The sequence below is a fragment of the Ctenopharyngodon idella genome, chromosome 10 (assembly GCF_019924925.1).
Source record: "Ctenopharyngodon idella isolate HZGC_01 chromosome 10, HZGC01, whole genome shotgun sequence".
Lineage (NCBI taxonomy): Eukaryota > Metazoa > Chordata > Actinopteri > Cypriniformes > Xenocyprididae > Ctenopharyngodon > Ctenopharyngodon idella.
The window spans coordinates 45,822,298-45,840,972 of NC_067229.1; the positions used below are offsets into that span (position 1 = coordinate 45,822,298).

Here is an 18,675-nt window from a genome sequence, read left to right on the forward strand (position 1 = left end):
AAATACTAAGAAATATCTCAATGCAAAAAATCTTCATGGTCCTTATTGAATTTCAGGTGAAATATGATCTGAGATTTTGTGAGATTTAAAGGGTTAGTTCACCCAAAAATGAAATTTCTGTCATTAATTACTCACCCTCGTGTCGTTCCACACCCGTAAGACCTTTGTTCATCTTCAGAACACAAATTAAGATATTTTTGATGAAATCCGAGAGGTTTTTTTTTTTTTTTAATCCTACATAGAAAGCAACGAAATTACCACACATGCCCCTGGTTTCACAGACAAGGCTTAAGCTAGTCCTAGACTAAAATGCATGTTAGAGCTGTTTTAACTGAAAGCAACTTGCACTGACATGTCTTAAAATATGTCAGTACCATTGTTTTGTCTTAAGATGCACACTAGTAATGTTTTTTGTTTTTTTTTAGTGTACATTTATAAAAACTACTTAAATACCCTAATTGAACTAAGGCCTAATCCTGGCTTAGTCTAAGCCCTGTCTGTGAAACCGGGCCTAAAGGTCCAGAAAAGTAGTAAAAACATTGTTAAAATAGTCAATAGCCAATACTGAGCCGGCGTTAGGACGTAAACACGAAAGCGCTGGACTGTGTTCACTATGTCAACTGCGTATGAGTCTGACAGGGTAAAGAAGAAATTGTTGAAAAAAGTCATTATTTTTGTTTTGTTTTGTTTTTGCGCACAAAAAGTATTCTCGTCACTTCATAACATTAAGGTTGAACCACTGCAGTCACATTGACTATTTTAATGATGTCTTAAATATGTTTCTGGACCTTTAATGATGGTAATTACGTTGCTTTCCATGGCAGATTAAAAAAAAAACCTAGAATTTCATCAAAAATATCTTAATTTTTGCTCTGAAGATGAACGAATGTCTTACGGGTGTGGAACAACATGAGGGTGAGTAATAAATTACAGAAATTTCATTTTTGGTTGAACTAACCCACGGCAAATGCCCTCATAATGTAGAAATACTTTATTTTTTCACCTCACAGTAATAAAAATACAAAGAAATATCACAATGCAAAAAATCTTAATGGCCCTTATTGATTTTCGTTTTGATTTTTGGGTGAAATATGATCTGAGATTTAAGTCCTGTTCACACCAAGGACGATAACTATAACGATAAAGATATAGATCTGAAAATCATTCTAAATATAAATGAATATCAGAGTCCACACCACAACTATTTCAATAGCGGCACAGAGAATCGATATCTTTGGAATAACGATTTTTTCCAGCTGATGAACGATACAAACACTGACAGCCTATCAGAATCCGTCCTGCTTTAAAGCGCTCGAGCATTTAAAGCGGCAGACGCCAAAAATGCACAATAAACAGAATGATATTGTCCGCTGCCATGGGCGCTAATATAGTTATCGTTCTTGTTGTGAACGGGACTTTACCCACTTCTGTATCTCAAAGGCTACGACTGTCCATCAACAACCTAAATGTTGTTTCCACCAACATTCCCGTCCTCAGATAAAGAGATGCTTGAACAGAATTCACTGTGAACTGAAGTGAATCTGTACATACTTGTTTGTACACTATTGAATCTTTAGTATCTCTTCCTGAAGTCATTAGTAGTGGTTGGTTTGTTATATAGCAGATCAGATCATAGGTTAGTTAACAAACTTAAGCCTCTTTCCTTGCACTAGTACTAAGATTTTCTAGATCTACTTGCAGTGACCATAAAGCCGGTTGGTTCTGTCCTGAGATCACGTTTCAGAGGTCACACAGTGATTTTTCCATTGTGTTCCTCTCATGCTGAGCTGACATTAGAAACTATTTAAACTTTATTCTGGTGTATTCATGCTGTAAGTACGCTATGCAGTGCATGCATAAAGGTTTTTCAGTGTTAAAGTGTTCTTTTGTTTCATAAATTGTATGAATATCCCAGTGAGAGTTACTGAGTAAAACGTATAACTGTGAAGAATAGCATTGGATTGTTGTTATAATAGTTTTGCTCATTTGAACAGTATGAAATTGACTTTGTCAAACTTGTGTATGATTATTTATAAGTTATGTTGTGTTGCCTTTACGAGAGATTTAAATCTAAAGCAATAAATAGTACTTTGTTTCTTTTTTTACGATGTTTAATGTACAATTGCACACTGAGAGAAGAAATAAGTTGCATTTTACCTCAACTGACATTCTTGTATATGAAATTTGACTAGTATTTACTTCAACTGAAACCAAAACGTGGGCATTATGAGCTCTGTACTGCGGCGTAAAGATGGTATATCATGACCAAAGTTGCAACACTACATGAAATTTAAATTTGATAGTGAACACACCGGCCAAAGCCTTTTGCACTTTGATTTGTCTGTTTAATTCTCATGTTCCTCTCTTATTGCACAGGGACTCTGTTTTGTGGGGGTGGGGATGCTGTTGCTGCTTAAAACAAAACTAATGAAATTCCTTTGAGCGTGCTGCTGGGATTTCCATCCAGCTCCGTAATCTGCTTTTAATGTTCACGGTAGTTTCTGCTGAGGAACTCTGCGGTAGAGATGTTGTGCAGGTTCGCCTTGTGTGGTAATTAGACCACGGTGAAGGTTAAAGATTATACATGTGAGTTTTCAGGACGCATGGTTGCATTTATTTACTTGTCGGGGTCATGACCTATATTGACCTTTCTAACAGCTCAGTGTGTTGTATTGCATACTAAGCACACTTTGTTTTGGGCTCACTACACGAAGAGTGAGAATACACTCTCGTTTTCCATTACACAAGTGAAATAATGAAGAAAAAAAAGTTTTGTGAATGCTTGAGAGGTGAGGTATGAGGATTTTTTTTTTTTTTTTCATATTTATTTTTAAAAACATTAAAACAAACTGTAATATTTATTTTTGTTTTCCCTTTTCTCAAGTTGATCCTCTTTAAAGGGAAATTCAAAACGCAAATGTACTGTATCCCAAGAACACGTATTTAAAGCAATGTGTATATAGTATTTTGTATTTGTTTGAATTCTGATGTAAATCTAAGAGATATTTCTCTAATAAACACCTCTTTTGCTCAGTCTGTTTGGTGCATTTATTCCAGTGGCAACCTGTGAGTAAAACTTTAGCAATGTGTAAAACATTACGGTCAGTTTTTAACTTATAAACTCTTTCTTTGTTACTCTAGTCGATAGAATCGTTTAAAATCGGTGAATGTTTAAGAAAAGCTCTGTTTTCGACTGCACAACCGGATATTTTTTTCAAAAAGCCTTGAGAAGATGCTAATCTCACACGCTGACGCTCCTCAGTGCGGTTATGGGCGTGGTTTACCAAGCAAGCCAGTTCTCCGATTGGTCAAGCGAGATCCTGTCGTTCTGTCATTGGTCCATCATTGACACGACGTAGCGTCCGTGTGAAAAAAGAAACCGAGTTCATTGTGGCTCCAGTGTTCGGGGGCACATCCGTGCCTGTTTCTTAAGAATCTCCGAGCCAAGATGGCGGCCGGACCAAGCCAGTTTCCCTTACCGTTTTATATGAAAACAAGAGAAAAAGTAGGAGGGTAGCAGCAGCAACAACATCAGCAGCGTCACATGATACATAAAGCCAGGCTGTCCTGTTCCAATATGGTGGTCAGCTTGGCGGAGCTGCGTCTCCCGTTGATCATATCGTTCCTGTGCGGGTTCGGAACCTGCAGCCTTCAAGAAGTGCAGGTTTTCGGGCTGCGCCTGGAGAACGCTAGCGAGCGGGTGTACCTGAAAGAACGGGTCATCGTAGCTCAGAACGGGACCGCTTTCAAGCTCAGATTGTTTGGGTCCTACCTGTCCAATGAGACCTGGCCGTGGGTCGCGTTCGCCGCGGCTGGAGGCGGTTCGGGTGACCCGTGCGCGCTAGAGAAGAACCGCAGCTCCGCTGCGTTCAAGGTGCACGGACAATTGGACTTGGATGAGGAAAACAGCGGGCTTCTAGAAGTCAAGACCGAGTCTGCAGCATCCGAAACGGAGAATAAAGATGCAGAGCCTGTTTTCCATCACATGTGCGTCTTAAAGGGCCAGACGTGGGGGTCATTCGGGTCGGACAAGTTTCTTATTAAGGACCCGGGTGTACCATCTGATTACATTCCGGTATGGGGTTTGATTTTGGTGCTTGTGCTTCTGGTTTTGATTTGTAGTGTAGTCAGATGCTTGAATCTGAGTTTACTGTGGCTGGACCCACTGGAGCTCTATGTTCTGCACAGCTGCGGTTCGGAGGATGAGAAGCGGGCGGCCAAGCGCCTCAAGCCCATCCGGAGGAGAGGAAACGTTTTGGTGTGCTCGCTCCTGTTCATTTGTGCATTGGGTCACTCGGTGCTTGGTGTTCTGTTGTACCGCCTCTATGGGTCCATCCTCCCCGCTGTGTTCACTAGTGGTTTCCTCATATTCCTCCTGGCTGAGTTGGTTCCTCATATTGTATGTTCGGGTTATGGGTTCCAGATGGCACCGGGTTTGATATGGCTGGCCCAGATCTGTCTCATTCTGACGTGTCCGCTTTCCTGTCCTCTTGGGCTCCTGCTGGACTTGATCCTCCACCGGGACGTGAGCACCTGTGGCATTCGTGAGAAAACCATGGAAATGATTCGGACTAGTGTGAACGATCCGTATAATGAGTTTGTCAAGGTGGAGTTCAGTAAGGGTGCTCTCAGGACCAAAACAGTGGAGGATATCTTGACACCCCTGAAGGATTGCTTCATGCTGCCCTCCACCGCCATGCTGGACTTCAACACCATGTCCGAGATCATGCAGAGTGGCTACACTCGTGTCCCTGTGTACGAAGAGGAGAGGTCCAATATCGTCGAGATCCTGTACGTGAAAGACTTGGCGTTGGTTGACCCAGAGGACCGCACTCCCATGACCACCATCACGAAGTTCTACAACCATCCTCTGCATTTTGTTTTTAATGACACCAAGCTGGATGCAATGCTGGAGGAATTCAAAAAAGGCATGTCAGATCTTAAGCAGATGCCTTCAAACTACATGTATCGGTGTATGATCTTTATCTTACCGATTATCTGCAGCTATTGCTATTGGCCTGATTAGGCCGATATTGAATGCATATAATATTTGGGGTTTTATTTTCATCAAACATTATTTTTATTTTATTTATTTTATTGTTATTATTATTTATTGAAGTATTAATACTTACTAAAAAAATGAACAATTAAAAATATATTTAATCATATTTTTATTATTATTATTAATCTGTCAAAATGGGTTAGTAGTGTTTTGATGACTTGATAATTAATCATAATCAGATGGCTATATTGGTATGCAACCAAAAATTATTGGGGTTTTGCATTTCATTTCATTATTTCATTTTTTTTTTATTATTGAAAGTATTAATACTTATTAAAATATTAACAATTAAAAATATATTAAATAATATTTAAACATGTATATTTTTATTATTATTGTTATTAATCTGTCAGTATGGGGTAGTAGTGCATCATAATCGGGCCTTAAACCTAGGTGTATTGGTGTGCAACCAATATTTTAGCAATTATCTGCAATTATTTTTGTTGGTCTGATATAATGGGCTTTTTATTTAATAATAATTATTATTATTATTATTATTATTATTATTACTCAAATATTAACAATTAAAAATTACATTAAAATATTTAAAATATATATTTAAATATTTAAACGTTTATAATTTTATTATTATTAATCTGTCAGAATGGATTAGTAGTGTTTTTATAACTTGATAATCATAATCATATACCTTCAAGCTAGATGTATTGGTGTGCAATTTTTATTAATTATTTATTTTACCATTTATCTGCAATTATTTCTGTTGGCCTGAGTAGGCCTATATTAAATGCATCTAAATATTCAGGCTTTTATTTTCACAAAACTTTTACTAAATATTTTATTAATTTATTCTTTGTCCATTTTTTTTTTATTTTTTTTTTTTATGTGATAATACATCTACAACTGTTTATATATCAGTGTTTATTACACATCTTTCTTAAATACTTAATTTTGAAAACTGCATTAATTTATTTTTCAAATATTTTTTGAAAATTAATATTTATTGTCTAATAGGAAATGTCTATATATATATATATATTTATAATATATACACACACACACACATATAAAACAATGCAATTTTAGAAACTTAAGAGGAAAACTTAAGTCATTAAAAAGCTGCTTCTTCTAAAGCACGTGTTCTCTCTCTGTCTTCACAGGAAACTCACACCTGGCCATCGTTCAGAAGGTGAATAATGAGGGTGAAGGAGATCCGTTCTACGAGGTTCTGGGGCTGGTCACGTTGGAGGACGTTATTGAGGAGATCATCAAATCTGAGATTCTGGACGAGTCTGATGGTTACAGTGAGTAGCTGATGTGTTTTAGAGGTGATACCTGTTGCATCCTTTGATCTGAATTCTAATGCGTTTTGTCTTATTCCACAGTGGACATGAAGGTGAAGCGTCCGATGGCCCCGTTGGAGATTCCCCTGGAGCCGCGCAGCGTTCATGATGAGTTCTCCATCTTTAAACCTCCAGAGGGCGAACCGAAGATCCGCACCTCTCCTCAACTGTTGCTGGCCACCCATCGCTTCCTGTCCCGAGGTCTGTCTGCTTCAATATGAAGCAATAAGTTGCAAGAACCTGTGTGTTACAGTGATTTTTATTAACGTTTAAGGTGTCAGGGTTCCCACGGCCTTGGAAAAATCAGAGAATTTTAGAATAGTCAGTGTATTTGTTTTCTAGTTTGTCTCCTCTATAAAATAGCTAGTGTAACCCCTCATGTTCGAACAGCCCCCTCCAAGCGGGACTCGAACCCAGGTCCGCTGGCATGGGAGTCGGCCTCTCTAACAAGGAGGCTGAAGACCGCAGTCTGTAGAGCACCTCTTGAGATCAGGGGAGTGAGGTTTACACGCACAGCTCTTACCAGCCTATGTCCGTTACACCTCCCCCCTAAACCTCACTCCCATCCAGGTCACGGCACCAAAGGATCCTCTCCTGTTCGAACCACCCGCTCTAAGCGGGACTCGAACCCGGGTCCGCTGGCATGGGAATTGGGCGCTCTAACAAGGAGGCTAAAGACCACAGTCTCTAGCTGTAAAATTATTTTTACAATCCTTATCCAGTATTCATGTACAACAAAAAATTATGGAAATACATCGGTCAGAAGGGAACCCTTTCGTGCTTTTGGATGCTAAAACTCTTTTAACCATGGTAAAATCACTAGTACTCAGCCATGAGTGGCTTATTCTTCTCAAGGGTAAAATGTAAAAAAATAAATATTTTATAAAGTGTTTAAAACAGATATTTGATGAAAGACACCAATATAAAAAATGCTTTATTATTAATAATAATAAAGGATAATATTATTAATATACACAGTGGGGAGGATGGACCCATAGCGGCGGTATTATTAAATATTAATAATAATAATCTCAAAAATATACACTACCATTCAAAAGTTTGGGGTCAATAAGATTGTGTTTTTGAAAAATTAATACTTTGATTCAGCAAGGATGCATTTAATTGATCAAAAGTGACAGTAGAGACATTAATAATGTTACAAAAAATCCTGAAAAAATATATATCACAGTTTCCACAAAATATTAAGCACTACAATGTTTTTTGTGATAATAATAATTCATGTTTCATAAGCAGCAAATCAGCATATTATAATAATTTCTGAAGGATCATGTGACACTGAAGACTAGAGTAATGATGCTGAAAATTCAGCTTTGATCACAGGAATAAATTACATTTTAAAATATATTAAAAATAGAAAACAGTTCATTTAAATTGTAATAATATTTCACAAAATGACTGTTTTTAATGTACTTTATTTGATCAAATAAATGCAGCCTGAAAGGGACTTCTGACCCCAAACTGTACATTTGTTATCCTGACAAGAAGAAAGTGCTAAAGAAGTTTGTCTCAGCAAGCCTCAACTTTTAAAGGACATTCCCAGTCTTTCGGATCAATGCCGGGACGTTTTGTTCTGTTGTTATGTTCTGGCTAATGGATGTGATTTCATACACCATTAAGCAGCTCACCTCCTTGTCTGTTTCAGAGGTGGAACACTTCAGCCCGCAGCGCGTGTCAGAAAGAGTCTTATTTCATCTGCTGCGGCACCCGAGCGTCAATCAAGAAGTGAAGTTTGACCCTGGGAACCGGCTCAGTCCTGATCACTACCTGTACACGCGGAACCACCCTGTGGATTACTTCATTCTGCTGCTGCAGGTACGACAACAAACCTCAGTGTGCCTTACATCTGTCTGCATGCCAGTGTTTATGGACATTGTTGCATGTAATGCACTTTATAAGCAATGGTGTAAATAATAGTGTTAATAAGTAAATTATAATATCTAAATATTATAAATATTTAGGGTTGAAAAACAGCAGTCCACTAGATAGTGCGCACAAACTCTTTCCGCGCTCAAGGCCAAGTGGTAACTTGCATCTTATGTTTTTTGGATCATCTTTTACCATTTCAAAGTGCATCCAATTTTACACTTTAGATTTTCTTATCCCAGACATTGTTAAAGATTTAATCCCTGCCGCCAAGATGCTCCGGATCATCACGGATAATGGAAGTGAAACTTAAATCTGTCACAGGGTGGTTGGATTTATTAACGCACATTACAAATATTTATTAAAGGTGCAGTATGTAAGAATTCTGTCCGCTAGAGGTCGCTAGAGGCCTATTCAAAACAAAGGCGTAGCTTGATGACACCAAGTTTGAGCACGGAATCTTGGGACAAGTGGTCTTCCCCTTAACAGATGGTGCAAAAGAATCGGGATAAGACGCGGGAAGAAATTATGTTCATGGATGCGATTATTAACGTTACTGTAGTATGAAGCAGAGCAGGACCGAGTGTTGTTGGAGCTGAACAAGGACGCTGGAGCAATTGCACAACACATGCAGCGAGCAGCGGAACTTTTATTATGCCACAGTCGCCGGCGCCGCTTCCGCTATTCCGGTCATGAGTATGAGGTAACGCAGCTCTGTTTATCATATTAGATTCATTTGAGTGTGTTGAAAATGATGTTATAACGTTACTCTGAGCGTTCGCTCGGCGGCTGCTGTGAGACACGTTTTGCACACTGCAGTAAGATCGATCGATTTTAGAATATCATATTAAATGCTGGATGGCTTGTGTTGATAAATGGCATGGAATTCATTTTAAAACGTATTGTATCATGGAGAAAATTCTGTATTACTTTTACTATAAATAAAGCTGCATCTGATTATGCTATGTTAGCTACTTCACAAAATAGTGTTTTTCTCTGAGGTATGGTACTCGAAAAAAAAATTAGATTTAAACAATAAGACTAAACGTGTTGAGCTATATAACAATAATTAGTTTTCTGTCTATAAATATATCAAAACAGTTGTTCCCTTGTCTATTAAAACGTGTAATATATTAAAGCGTGGTGTTTCCATGGTTTCTACAAAATAAAACCGGAATCCAAGGATAACGCGGGTATGACGCAATTGACAAGCAACTCCTCACACGTCCCGGAGCCTTGGTTAAAACTGCAATTTTCTCAAATAGTTGCAAACATTTGGGATATTGTAAGTACTCAAGTGAACAAAATATATAACACTGGCCTAGTGGTTTTTGGATATTTTACTGCAAAAATCTTACATATTGCACCTTTAAAAGCTTCTTTCTTTTCACATTTTTATTTACAGCATTATCATAATAGGTTGTATATTAACCTATTGGGAGAGAACCGGTACGTCTGTGTAAAATCAGATATTGAGCACCCCCATATCTCGTTTCATAACACCTCTGAAGATTCGACTGTGAGATTGGTAGTCGAATCAGGCTCCTCCTATCGAAGCATCGAATCGTCGACTATTTAGGGTCACCCCTAAATAGTAGTAGTGTTTTTTGTTTGTTTGTTTTGTTTTTTGTTTTTTAATCAAAATATTGACATTTAAAATGGTATTTTAATTATATTTCAATATTTGATAATCTAACATTGATAATTTAATAATAATAATAATAATAATGATTATGTAATCAATCATAACAATAATAAATACAGTAATATTTACTGTTATTATTTTAACAGTTAATTTTTTTTTTTTTACATATAAACATATTTTAACATTGATTAAATGTATTATTTATTAATAATAATCTGTCAGAAAGAACTATTTTAAGAGCTCAATTTCTTATTTTAAATTCACATTCTTGATCATGCCCTTTTCCATTTGTACAAATGATTAAATATAAATAATATTTTATAATTTTTTTTTATAACAAAATGTTTTAAATAAATATACATTCATATTTGATTTTGATTGAAATTAATATTTTTAATTATTAAAAAAAAAAAACAAATGGGGTAATTTTGTGAAATCAACCATTTATTAACCATTTATTTTGGTGATGTATTTCTGTGCATGTTTTTGTGTGTGTGTAGGGTCGTGTGGAGGTGGAGATCGGGAAAGAAGGTTTAAAGTTTGAAAACGGCGCGTTCACTTATTACGGCGTGTCCGCGCTCACAGCTCCCTCCTCAGGTACTTCCTGCCCATATGTGCTTTTATTAAAATCCCAGATCAAATCTAAATCCATCATTCTAATCATCTATTAATAACGCTGCTTAACAAAAACAGAACGCTGACTTGTGAATGTTGGCTTAAAATTTCATGATAGTCAAAGACATTCCTCTGAGTTTTGGTTGTAAGCTGTAGGGCAACAAAACAAAAAACAGCTGATTCTGCAAGCCTTTTGTGTTTTGAAAGCAAAACAACTATATGGGACTATTGTTTAAATGTTGATGTTCCGCCTAACCAGTCACGCCACAAACATTCCAAGTTTTTCGGTCCTTACTGAGAGTCACATGCTGCACAAAGTGACAAGTTTGCATCCAATTAGAACATATTTGATGATTAATATACAGTTCAGTGGATTGGAATTTTAAACCAATGAGATTTTACTGGAGGCGTGGCTACCATCAAAATAATAAAATTAAACCAAACATCAGACACAATATCTCGCAGTGGATTGCAGTAGCGGTTGGTTAGGACACAAAACCCAGATAAATATCTGATTAAGTGATAAGATTTATCTCTTGTTGTTTTATTGTGTAACACCTGATTAGCTCCACAGTGTTATTGCACTGCCATGAATGTCAGCAGTCCATGTTCTGGTATACTGACCGTAATGGTTGTCGGTGTGCTCAGTCCACCAGTCTCCGGTGTCCACGCAGCGTCAGTCCCCCAGAGACCCCTTTGAGCTGGGAGAAGCCACCAGCCCGTCCAGCTACTGTCCCGACTACACAGTACGAGCCCTCACAGACCTGCAGCTCATCAAGGTGAAAACACACACAGCCCTTGCTTTACTTCCTTTGTGCTTATTCTCATTTTTGCATTCATATTTGGTCACTGAGCATTATGAATCAAAATTGACCCTATTTACTTTCATAATACATGTTCCTAGTCTAATTGTGCATGACTTTAAAAAATAAAAATGTTTGTTCTCCTTTATTTAATCGAAACATCTTGCGCAACCTCTGAAACGACTTTCTTTTCAGCTGATGTCACGCTTCAATTTCAGCCAAATTGTGTTTTTCTATTTTTATCAATATAGAAATTGATTTTTGGGAGATTTTTTTGTTGGTAAAATAATAAACTTAAAAATTATGTTTAATTATATTTAGTAATGATATTAAATATTTATATTTATTATTATTATTTTAACATTTAAACATTTTTTAAATATATTTAAATATTCAAACATTAGTAATTTAGTTACTGTTGTAATATTTTAACATGTAAAATTTTAAATTAAAAGGTTAAATATATTTAATAATATATATTAATATAAAATTATATATTATATTAAATATTTATATTTATTATTATTATTATTATTATTATTATTTTAACATTTAAATATTTTTTTTAAATATCAACTCCACTAGTAATGAAATTACCTATGTTTGAGCATTTAAAAATATTTTAAATGTTTAAATAACAATAATATAAATGTTTAATATAATATATAATTTTATATTAATATAAAAAATAAATTAATTAATATAGTAATATAAAAACATATTTAAATGTTAAAATAATATTAATAATAATAATAATAAATTTAAATATAATATATATATATAATTTTATATTTATTTGATTAAATATATTTAACATTTAATTTTAATTGTTAAAATAACATCAACAACAATAGTAATGAAATTACCGATGTTTGAGGGTTATTTTAATATTTAAAATTAAATGTTAAATATATTTAATAATATATTAATATAAAATTATATTACATATTATTTAAAAAAAGTAATATACATTTAAAAATATTTTTAATTATATTTAAATGCTGAAACATTGGTAATTTCATTACTATTGTTGATATTTTAACATTTAAAATTATATTTAAAATACTAAAAAAAAATTAGCAATTAAAATGGGTTTTTTTTTTATGGATAAACGTTTTGTGACCTACCATTAGCTATGAAGTGGTTAAGCGATTATGTATGCTTGCAAATTACATAATTGCGTCTCACTTACAATGTCAGATTACTTGTATATTTGCTTAACTATTTTAATTTCTTGCAATTAATGTGAAATATTATATTTATACCTATAACCACGGAATATGTCAATAGTTTTATATCGTATTGTTGTTGTTTTTATTTGATTTATGGAATTGCAGTTCATTTCGCTCATGAAAGATTTGGTGTGTTATTGTTTTATCAAACATTTTTGCTTCAAATCAAAGTTTGTAATGTTGTAATCCTTCTCAGAGGTTTTTATTTTGGAACTTATTGAAGAGTTATTGAAAAATTATTTGACCTTTTTGTCGCACATGGATACTTCTCCTTTGCTTTTTTTTTGGTGTTAAAATCAGCCCTTGTCCCACAGGTGACCCGTCTGCAGTACCTCAACGCCTTGATGGCGTCCCGGGTCGCTCAGAGCCCCGACCCCCCTGAAATTAAGATCCTGCCCAACAGTCAAACTAAACTCCTGAATGAGAAAAACACTACTCAAGGTATGTGGCATGAACACACAGCACACATGCATGGAACAGAACATTGTGTGCGACTCTTTGCGTATCTTGTGTGTTTCTGAGTATTTGGCCAGCTTTGGAATGTTGTGGAGTCTAAACATGCGGGAACAAGTCAACCGGGAATGTCTGTAAAACACTGTGTAGTGTGTTAAACCAGAGGCTTCTGTCTACATCCATCTCTTCTGCTGAACTAAGACTGTGTTCTCTTTCTTTGTCTTTTTCTCTCCTTCCCTTCATTTTCTCCTTCAGACTTTCAGCTCCACTATTCATTCTTTGACGCAATTGACAACTACTGTTAGTGTACTTTGCATGAGGTAAATGCAAGTGATAAGCATGATATGTTAAGTTTGAAACATGTATCCCATCAGCACCCGACGCATCACAGAGTGCCACCATGTGGTTGGTATGATAGATCAGTGCATGCCAAATGAAACGGATAGCGGTTACATTTGAATGCATCACTGGTATGAGCTTAAGTCAGTCTTTTTTCCCATAACTTTTTAATGCCACCGTTTTGCAAAGTAACCCTCTGCTATATTAATGCTGTCTGTTGGCACCTCCACATTAAACTCTCAGACAGGATATAAATGTCCAGGTAAGTCGTCTTATGAAGTTTACTCTACTCTACTAAACTGGTAATAATAACAAATGCTTTTGAGCCAATAAATAAATAAACTTTGGGCAAAGATGCTTTGTACAATGTCCATTTTAATATAGTAGGCTGATATTGAAAGCCTATATATATATATATATATATATAATGAATCTCACAAAACCTGGAACATGTGTCCATATTTCACTCAAAATCATATGAAATAATTCTCAGCCACCATATTTTGGTCATTTTGGACACGCTTCATGGAATGATGTCAGAATATGTTGCCAGGGAATGATGAATGCGTATTTCTGACGGATGGTTTCGTTCTGGTTTCCTGGGATCTGCAGGTGCGAGCAAGAGCCAGGAATCTAGGCCAGACGAGGAGCTTCACAGCCAGAGAGGAGCGTTTTGACCTTCTATCTAACCTTCCTCAAGAACTCACAAGGATTTTATTATGACAACTAATTTGTTTGTTGCCGTCTTAAATGAATCTTTTACTCCTGGAATGCAGCGATTGAGCCAGATGGAGGACTGTTGAGGAAAACAAAAGACATGTCATTCTGGTCAGATGGGATCTGTTCTTGCTGTTCTGCTTATTCAGCCGTTCCCTCTGATGTCATTTCCTCTATACTCTCTATTTGGGTTCACTTATTTTCTTAAGGTGTATATGTGTGCATATGTACTACTAAATTAAATGGTGTTGTGCCAAGATCTTACCATTCCTGTCATATCATAGAAGCAGTATTACAGCCCTGAATCCAACGTCTCCATATTGTCAAGCCCTAATGTGCCAAAATGGGTTCATAGCGACAGAAATCTCATTTACTCACTCTCATGTAATCTTAAGTTTCCAATGAGCAGTGTCTTTTTGCAGATCTTTCACCAATACAGTGACATTTAATAGTGACTTCAGCTGTCAACCTGCGTAAAGAAAAAAAATGGAAATAAGCTATCACAACCTTAGCGTTAGAATAATTTTCCCAGATTTAACTTGAGAACTCAAATATAAGTTGACTAAACGTAATATTTTAAGACAGCATAAACACTTAATTTTTTAGGCTTAATTTGACTACTTCATTGACAGTCAAAAATCATTCTCCATACATATTTGAACTGGAATAACCAAGAAACTATAGCATAATGTCATCAAATATGAACATGAATATGATTTCAGACCATTGGAGAAGTAGGTAAAGATTAATCATGATTAAAAGATTAATGTTTTTCAAATACAGGTTTGTTGGAGACGCTTTTAAGTGAACTATTTCTTTTTAGGCCCCAATAGAGCTGTACAAGTTTGGATAAACTGAGAATCACAATTTATTTATTTATTTTAATTTTTTTTTTTTGGTTTAAAATGGATCACAATTCTCCCATGATTCTGAATAGACAGCTAAACAAAATAACGGGTAATTTACTAGAGTTTATGTCAAAATGTTAATTGCTGTTGTTTAATTAATTTGAATTATTGAATGAATGATTCAATGACTCACTCATAAAGACTTCTCTTTTCATTACTGGATGAATCAGCGATTTTAAGCAAATCTCTTGAATGAATGATTCAATGGCAAATATACATTTTTAACAGTCACAAGCGGCTGCGCAAACAGATTTGAATGTTCGCTGTGATTGTACTTGTCAAAAGTTTAATAGACACTGGCGAATCGTCATTTAGGAGTAAGATGGAGTGGGTGTTTGAATCGAGGTCACGATAACGATTAATCGTGCAGCTCTAGGCCACAAAATGTGCACAATATGTAAGTTTATTCACAGGAAACTTGCAAAAAGCTGGATCAGATAAAAGAGATGTGGCCTTAGATGCAGAGGTTTTAGATATTTCTATATTTGGTTCCTTTCTGATTATTTGCTGAAAAACATCATTTCGAGAGTGCCATTAAAACTCTGTGATCCAGACCCGTTTTTCCACTGCATGCGGCTGCCTTTCAATTCTGCATCTCAGAAACATTTGAATAATATTCGCTGACTAAATGCCTTGCATGACTGTAGCGATGTAGCTAACAGTATAAAGGAAAAATATCGAACCTTTCCCATACTGGCGCTAACTGACCATTCCATCAGAATAACCTGAAAAATAGATCTTAGCAATACTAAAAATCCCAATGTTGTATCATATTTTGAAACAGAGAAACATTGTGTAGATGGTTAATTAAAATAAAACATTTCTTAATGAGTCTAGAACTTTCTCTACAGGTTTTTTTTTTTTTTTTTTTTTTGCTTGGAAAATGCTTGGAAATCGAGTTTTTAAACGCTCTTAGTTGCATATTTTGACATTCCAGCCTACCATTAAAAAGTTTGGGGTCGGGAAGATTTTAATATTTTTGAAAAAAGCCTCTTGTGCTCAGCAAGGCTGCATTTATTTGATCAAAAATACAGTAAAACAGTAATATTGTAAAATATTATCATAATTTAAATAACTGTTTTCTATTGTAATATATTGTAAAATGTAATTTATTCCTGTGATCAAAGCTGAATTTACTCAAAGCATCATTACTCCAGTCTTCAGTGTCACATGATCCTTCAGAAATCATTCTGATATGATGATTTGCTGCTCAAGAAACATTTATTATTATTAATGTTAATATGAAAATATTTGTGCTGCTTAATTTTGTGAAAACCGTGATATGTTCTCTTTTTCAGGATTCTCTGATGAATAGAAAGTCCAAAAGAACATTTTTTTTTAAAATAGAAATCGTTTTGTAACGTTATAAATGTCTTTACTGTCACTTTTGATCTGTTTAATTTTTTTTTTTTATATATATTTCTTAAAAAAAATTGTACTGACCCCAAACTTTTGAATGGTAGTATGTACTTTGGGTTCTGTTGTGCAAAGAAAGATGTGAGATTTGAGTAACTGAGACTTACTTTGTGTACAAGAAATTCAAGCCTTCATTTATTCAGTTTTATTGATGCAAATAGTCATGATGTATCCACTTTTACAAGTGTTTTTATAAGTGTGCATATTTATGTTGCCTTCATCATTATAACCCATCTGCTAAAAACTGACCGCACCGATCAGTGTGTGATCCCAAGTAAATATTTTTCTGCTTTTAAAAATCTTGCATTGTTTTTTCTGTTGTAAAAGTCAATTTATATGGTCACAAAATAATGAATGTATAATATATATATATAGACTATATATACATATAAAAAATCCATTTCTTGTCTTACTCTATCAAGAGAAAAGCTGGGGGGTTTTTATAGGTTAGAGATGACTGTAAATGAATATGAAGCTTATGGACCATAGAGGTTGTAAAGTGGGAACAGTTGCTGGCAGATGTCAATTTTTCAGGTACAAACATTGATCATACCAGGGATTCAAACACACTTTTACTTCTGACCAACCATTTTTGGCAGTTGAGGTTCAAATCTTCTCTGTATTGTATATGGGTCGTCGAATGCTCTTGATATCAACTGTTTCATAGGAAATAAACACAACCCAGTGCTAAAATGATTGTCTTTCTTTTTGTATTATATTTGTGTTGCAGAGCTCCATACATGGTAATGATCTCATGTATATGCTACATTTAATAGATCTAGACCTTCCCAGAATGGTATGTTTAAAGGGGCTGTATGTAGAATTTATAAATCCTTGTTAATAGCGACACAGGTGGCTGTTAAGTGAACTGCAGCCAGCAACTTATGGTAACGCTTTAGATTACAGCCCGGAAAGTACTGCGTAATTACAACAAATTTACAGCGTAACTTTCGATAATTATAGTGTAGGCCTACCTATAAAGTAAGTATGTGTAAGTATAAGGGAACAATATGTAAAGTCTTGGGAATAAAAGGGGTAACAACCAGGAAAATAACAAATTATTTATACTGTAAGTATTTTAGAACTAAGAGGTACTTATACTATTATGATAGACAACAATCTTACATTTGGGAGCAATTTAGCCAGTTCATAAACCGTTCTCACGAATTCTTAAACTGTTCCCTCGGTTTAACAAATTGTGCCCACGGATTAATAAACCGTACCACGAATTTCCAATCCGTGCGCTCAGATTTGCAAACCGTACCCTCGGTTTTTAAATCCGTTCCCACAAATTCATAATCCGTGCGCACGCTTTCGCAATCCGTTCCCACGGGTTTGTAAAAACTGTACTCACGGATTTGTGGCCCCGCCTCCAATCTTTGCCGGCAGATTCAACCAGGCCACCTATTTAGGTGCAGGATGCATAGGCTATTGTAAATAAATAAACTTTATTTTACAAAATGGAGAATTTCCTGAACTTCCATTCAGAATTCATTTGAGAATTTCCATTATTTTTATCTTTTAAAGTCCATTTTGGGCAAAAAGCTTAGTATAATAAAATCACCAAAACAAGACTTCATGTTAAGAATGAATAGTACACAAACATTTCTAAAACTGTAAAAAGTTGTTTTTTTTAAATAAAGCATTCATTAATTATTTTATGACAAACATACTGTCTTAAGTGCATTAATTTATAGTCATAAATTAATATAATTGATAAATAAATAAATGTAAAAAATAAATACAATAAATAATAATAATTGTTGTTATTATTATTATTATTATTATTATTAACCTATTGTTGCATTTAGGCTACATGCATTTAGAAGAAGAAAAGAGGAACAAAGAAATTAAAAGTCAGTCATAATACACAATGCCAGGTTTATTAGGCAATAATAATAAAGTGCTAAGATTATCACAAATAAACACAAGATTTTGATGCACATAATTCTTATTAAATCGTTGTATTCCGCTACCCGTTGATAGAGAATCACTGCAGTTAATATAATTTAATGAGTAATACACAATAAAACAATAAGATTCGTTAACATGTACCTGGCCCAGGTGAAAAAAAATACTATAGTAATATATATTAGTAAATACTATAATGTTTTTGAATCATACTATAGTAAAGTACTTGAATTAATTTATTGTGGTAATTCTATAGTTGCTGTGATAATATAATAACTAATATAAACAAATTACTTTACCCAATATTGTACTAAGTTTTCTACAACTTTAGGGTATATTATACTACAATATACACTACAGTTTACTGTAGTAAAAACTAAAGTATACTA

The 18,675-nt window shown here is 34.8% G+C and overlaps 1 protein-coding gene across 4 annotated transcripts; it reads left to right on the forward strand.

The window, feature by feature from the left end:
- Positions 1–3,217: 3,217 nt before the first annotated feature.
- Positions 3,218–17,068, forward strand: LOC127520191 (metal transporter CNNM3). 4 transcript variants are annotated; one of them, XM_051908125.1, is made up of 10 exons: positions 3,218–4,928; positions 6,181–6,324; positions 6,406–6,564; positions 8,027–8,196; positions 10,393–10,489; positions 11,156–11,286; positions 12,857–12,983; positions 13,251–13,315; positions 13,578–13,596; positions 13,947–17,068. In XM_051908125.1, exons 1-8 carry the CDS (start codon positions 3,545–3,547, stop codon positions 13,298–13,300), a joined length of 2,262 nt encoding a protein of 753 aa, XP_051764085.1. In that variant the 5' UTR covers positions 3,218–3,544; the 3' UTR covers positions 13,301–13,315; positions 13,578–13,596; positions 13,947–17,068. The 4 variants fall into 4 exon arrangements, with proteins under 4 accessions (XP_051764085.1, XP_051764086.1, XP_051764087.1 ...); XM_051908126.1 differs by lacking the exon at positions 13,578–13,596; XM_051908127.1 differs by lacking the exon at positions 13,251–13,315 and having other exon boundaries at positions 3,234–4,928.
- Positions 17,069–18,675: the final 1,607 nt, after the last annotated feature.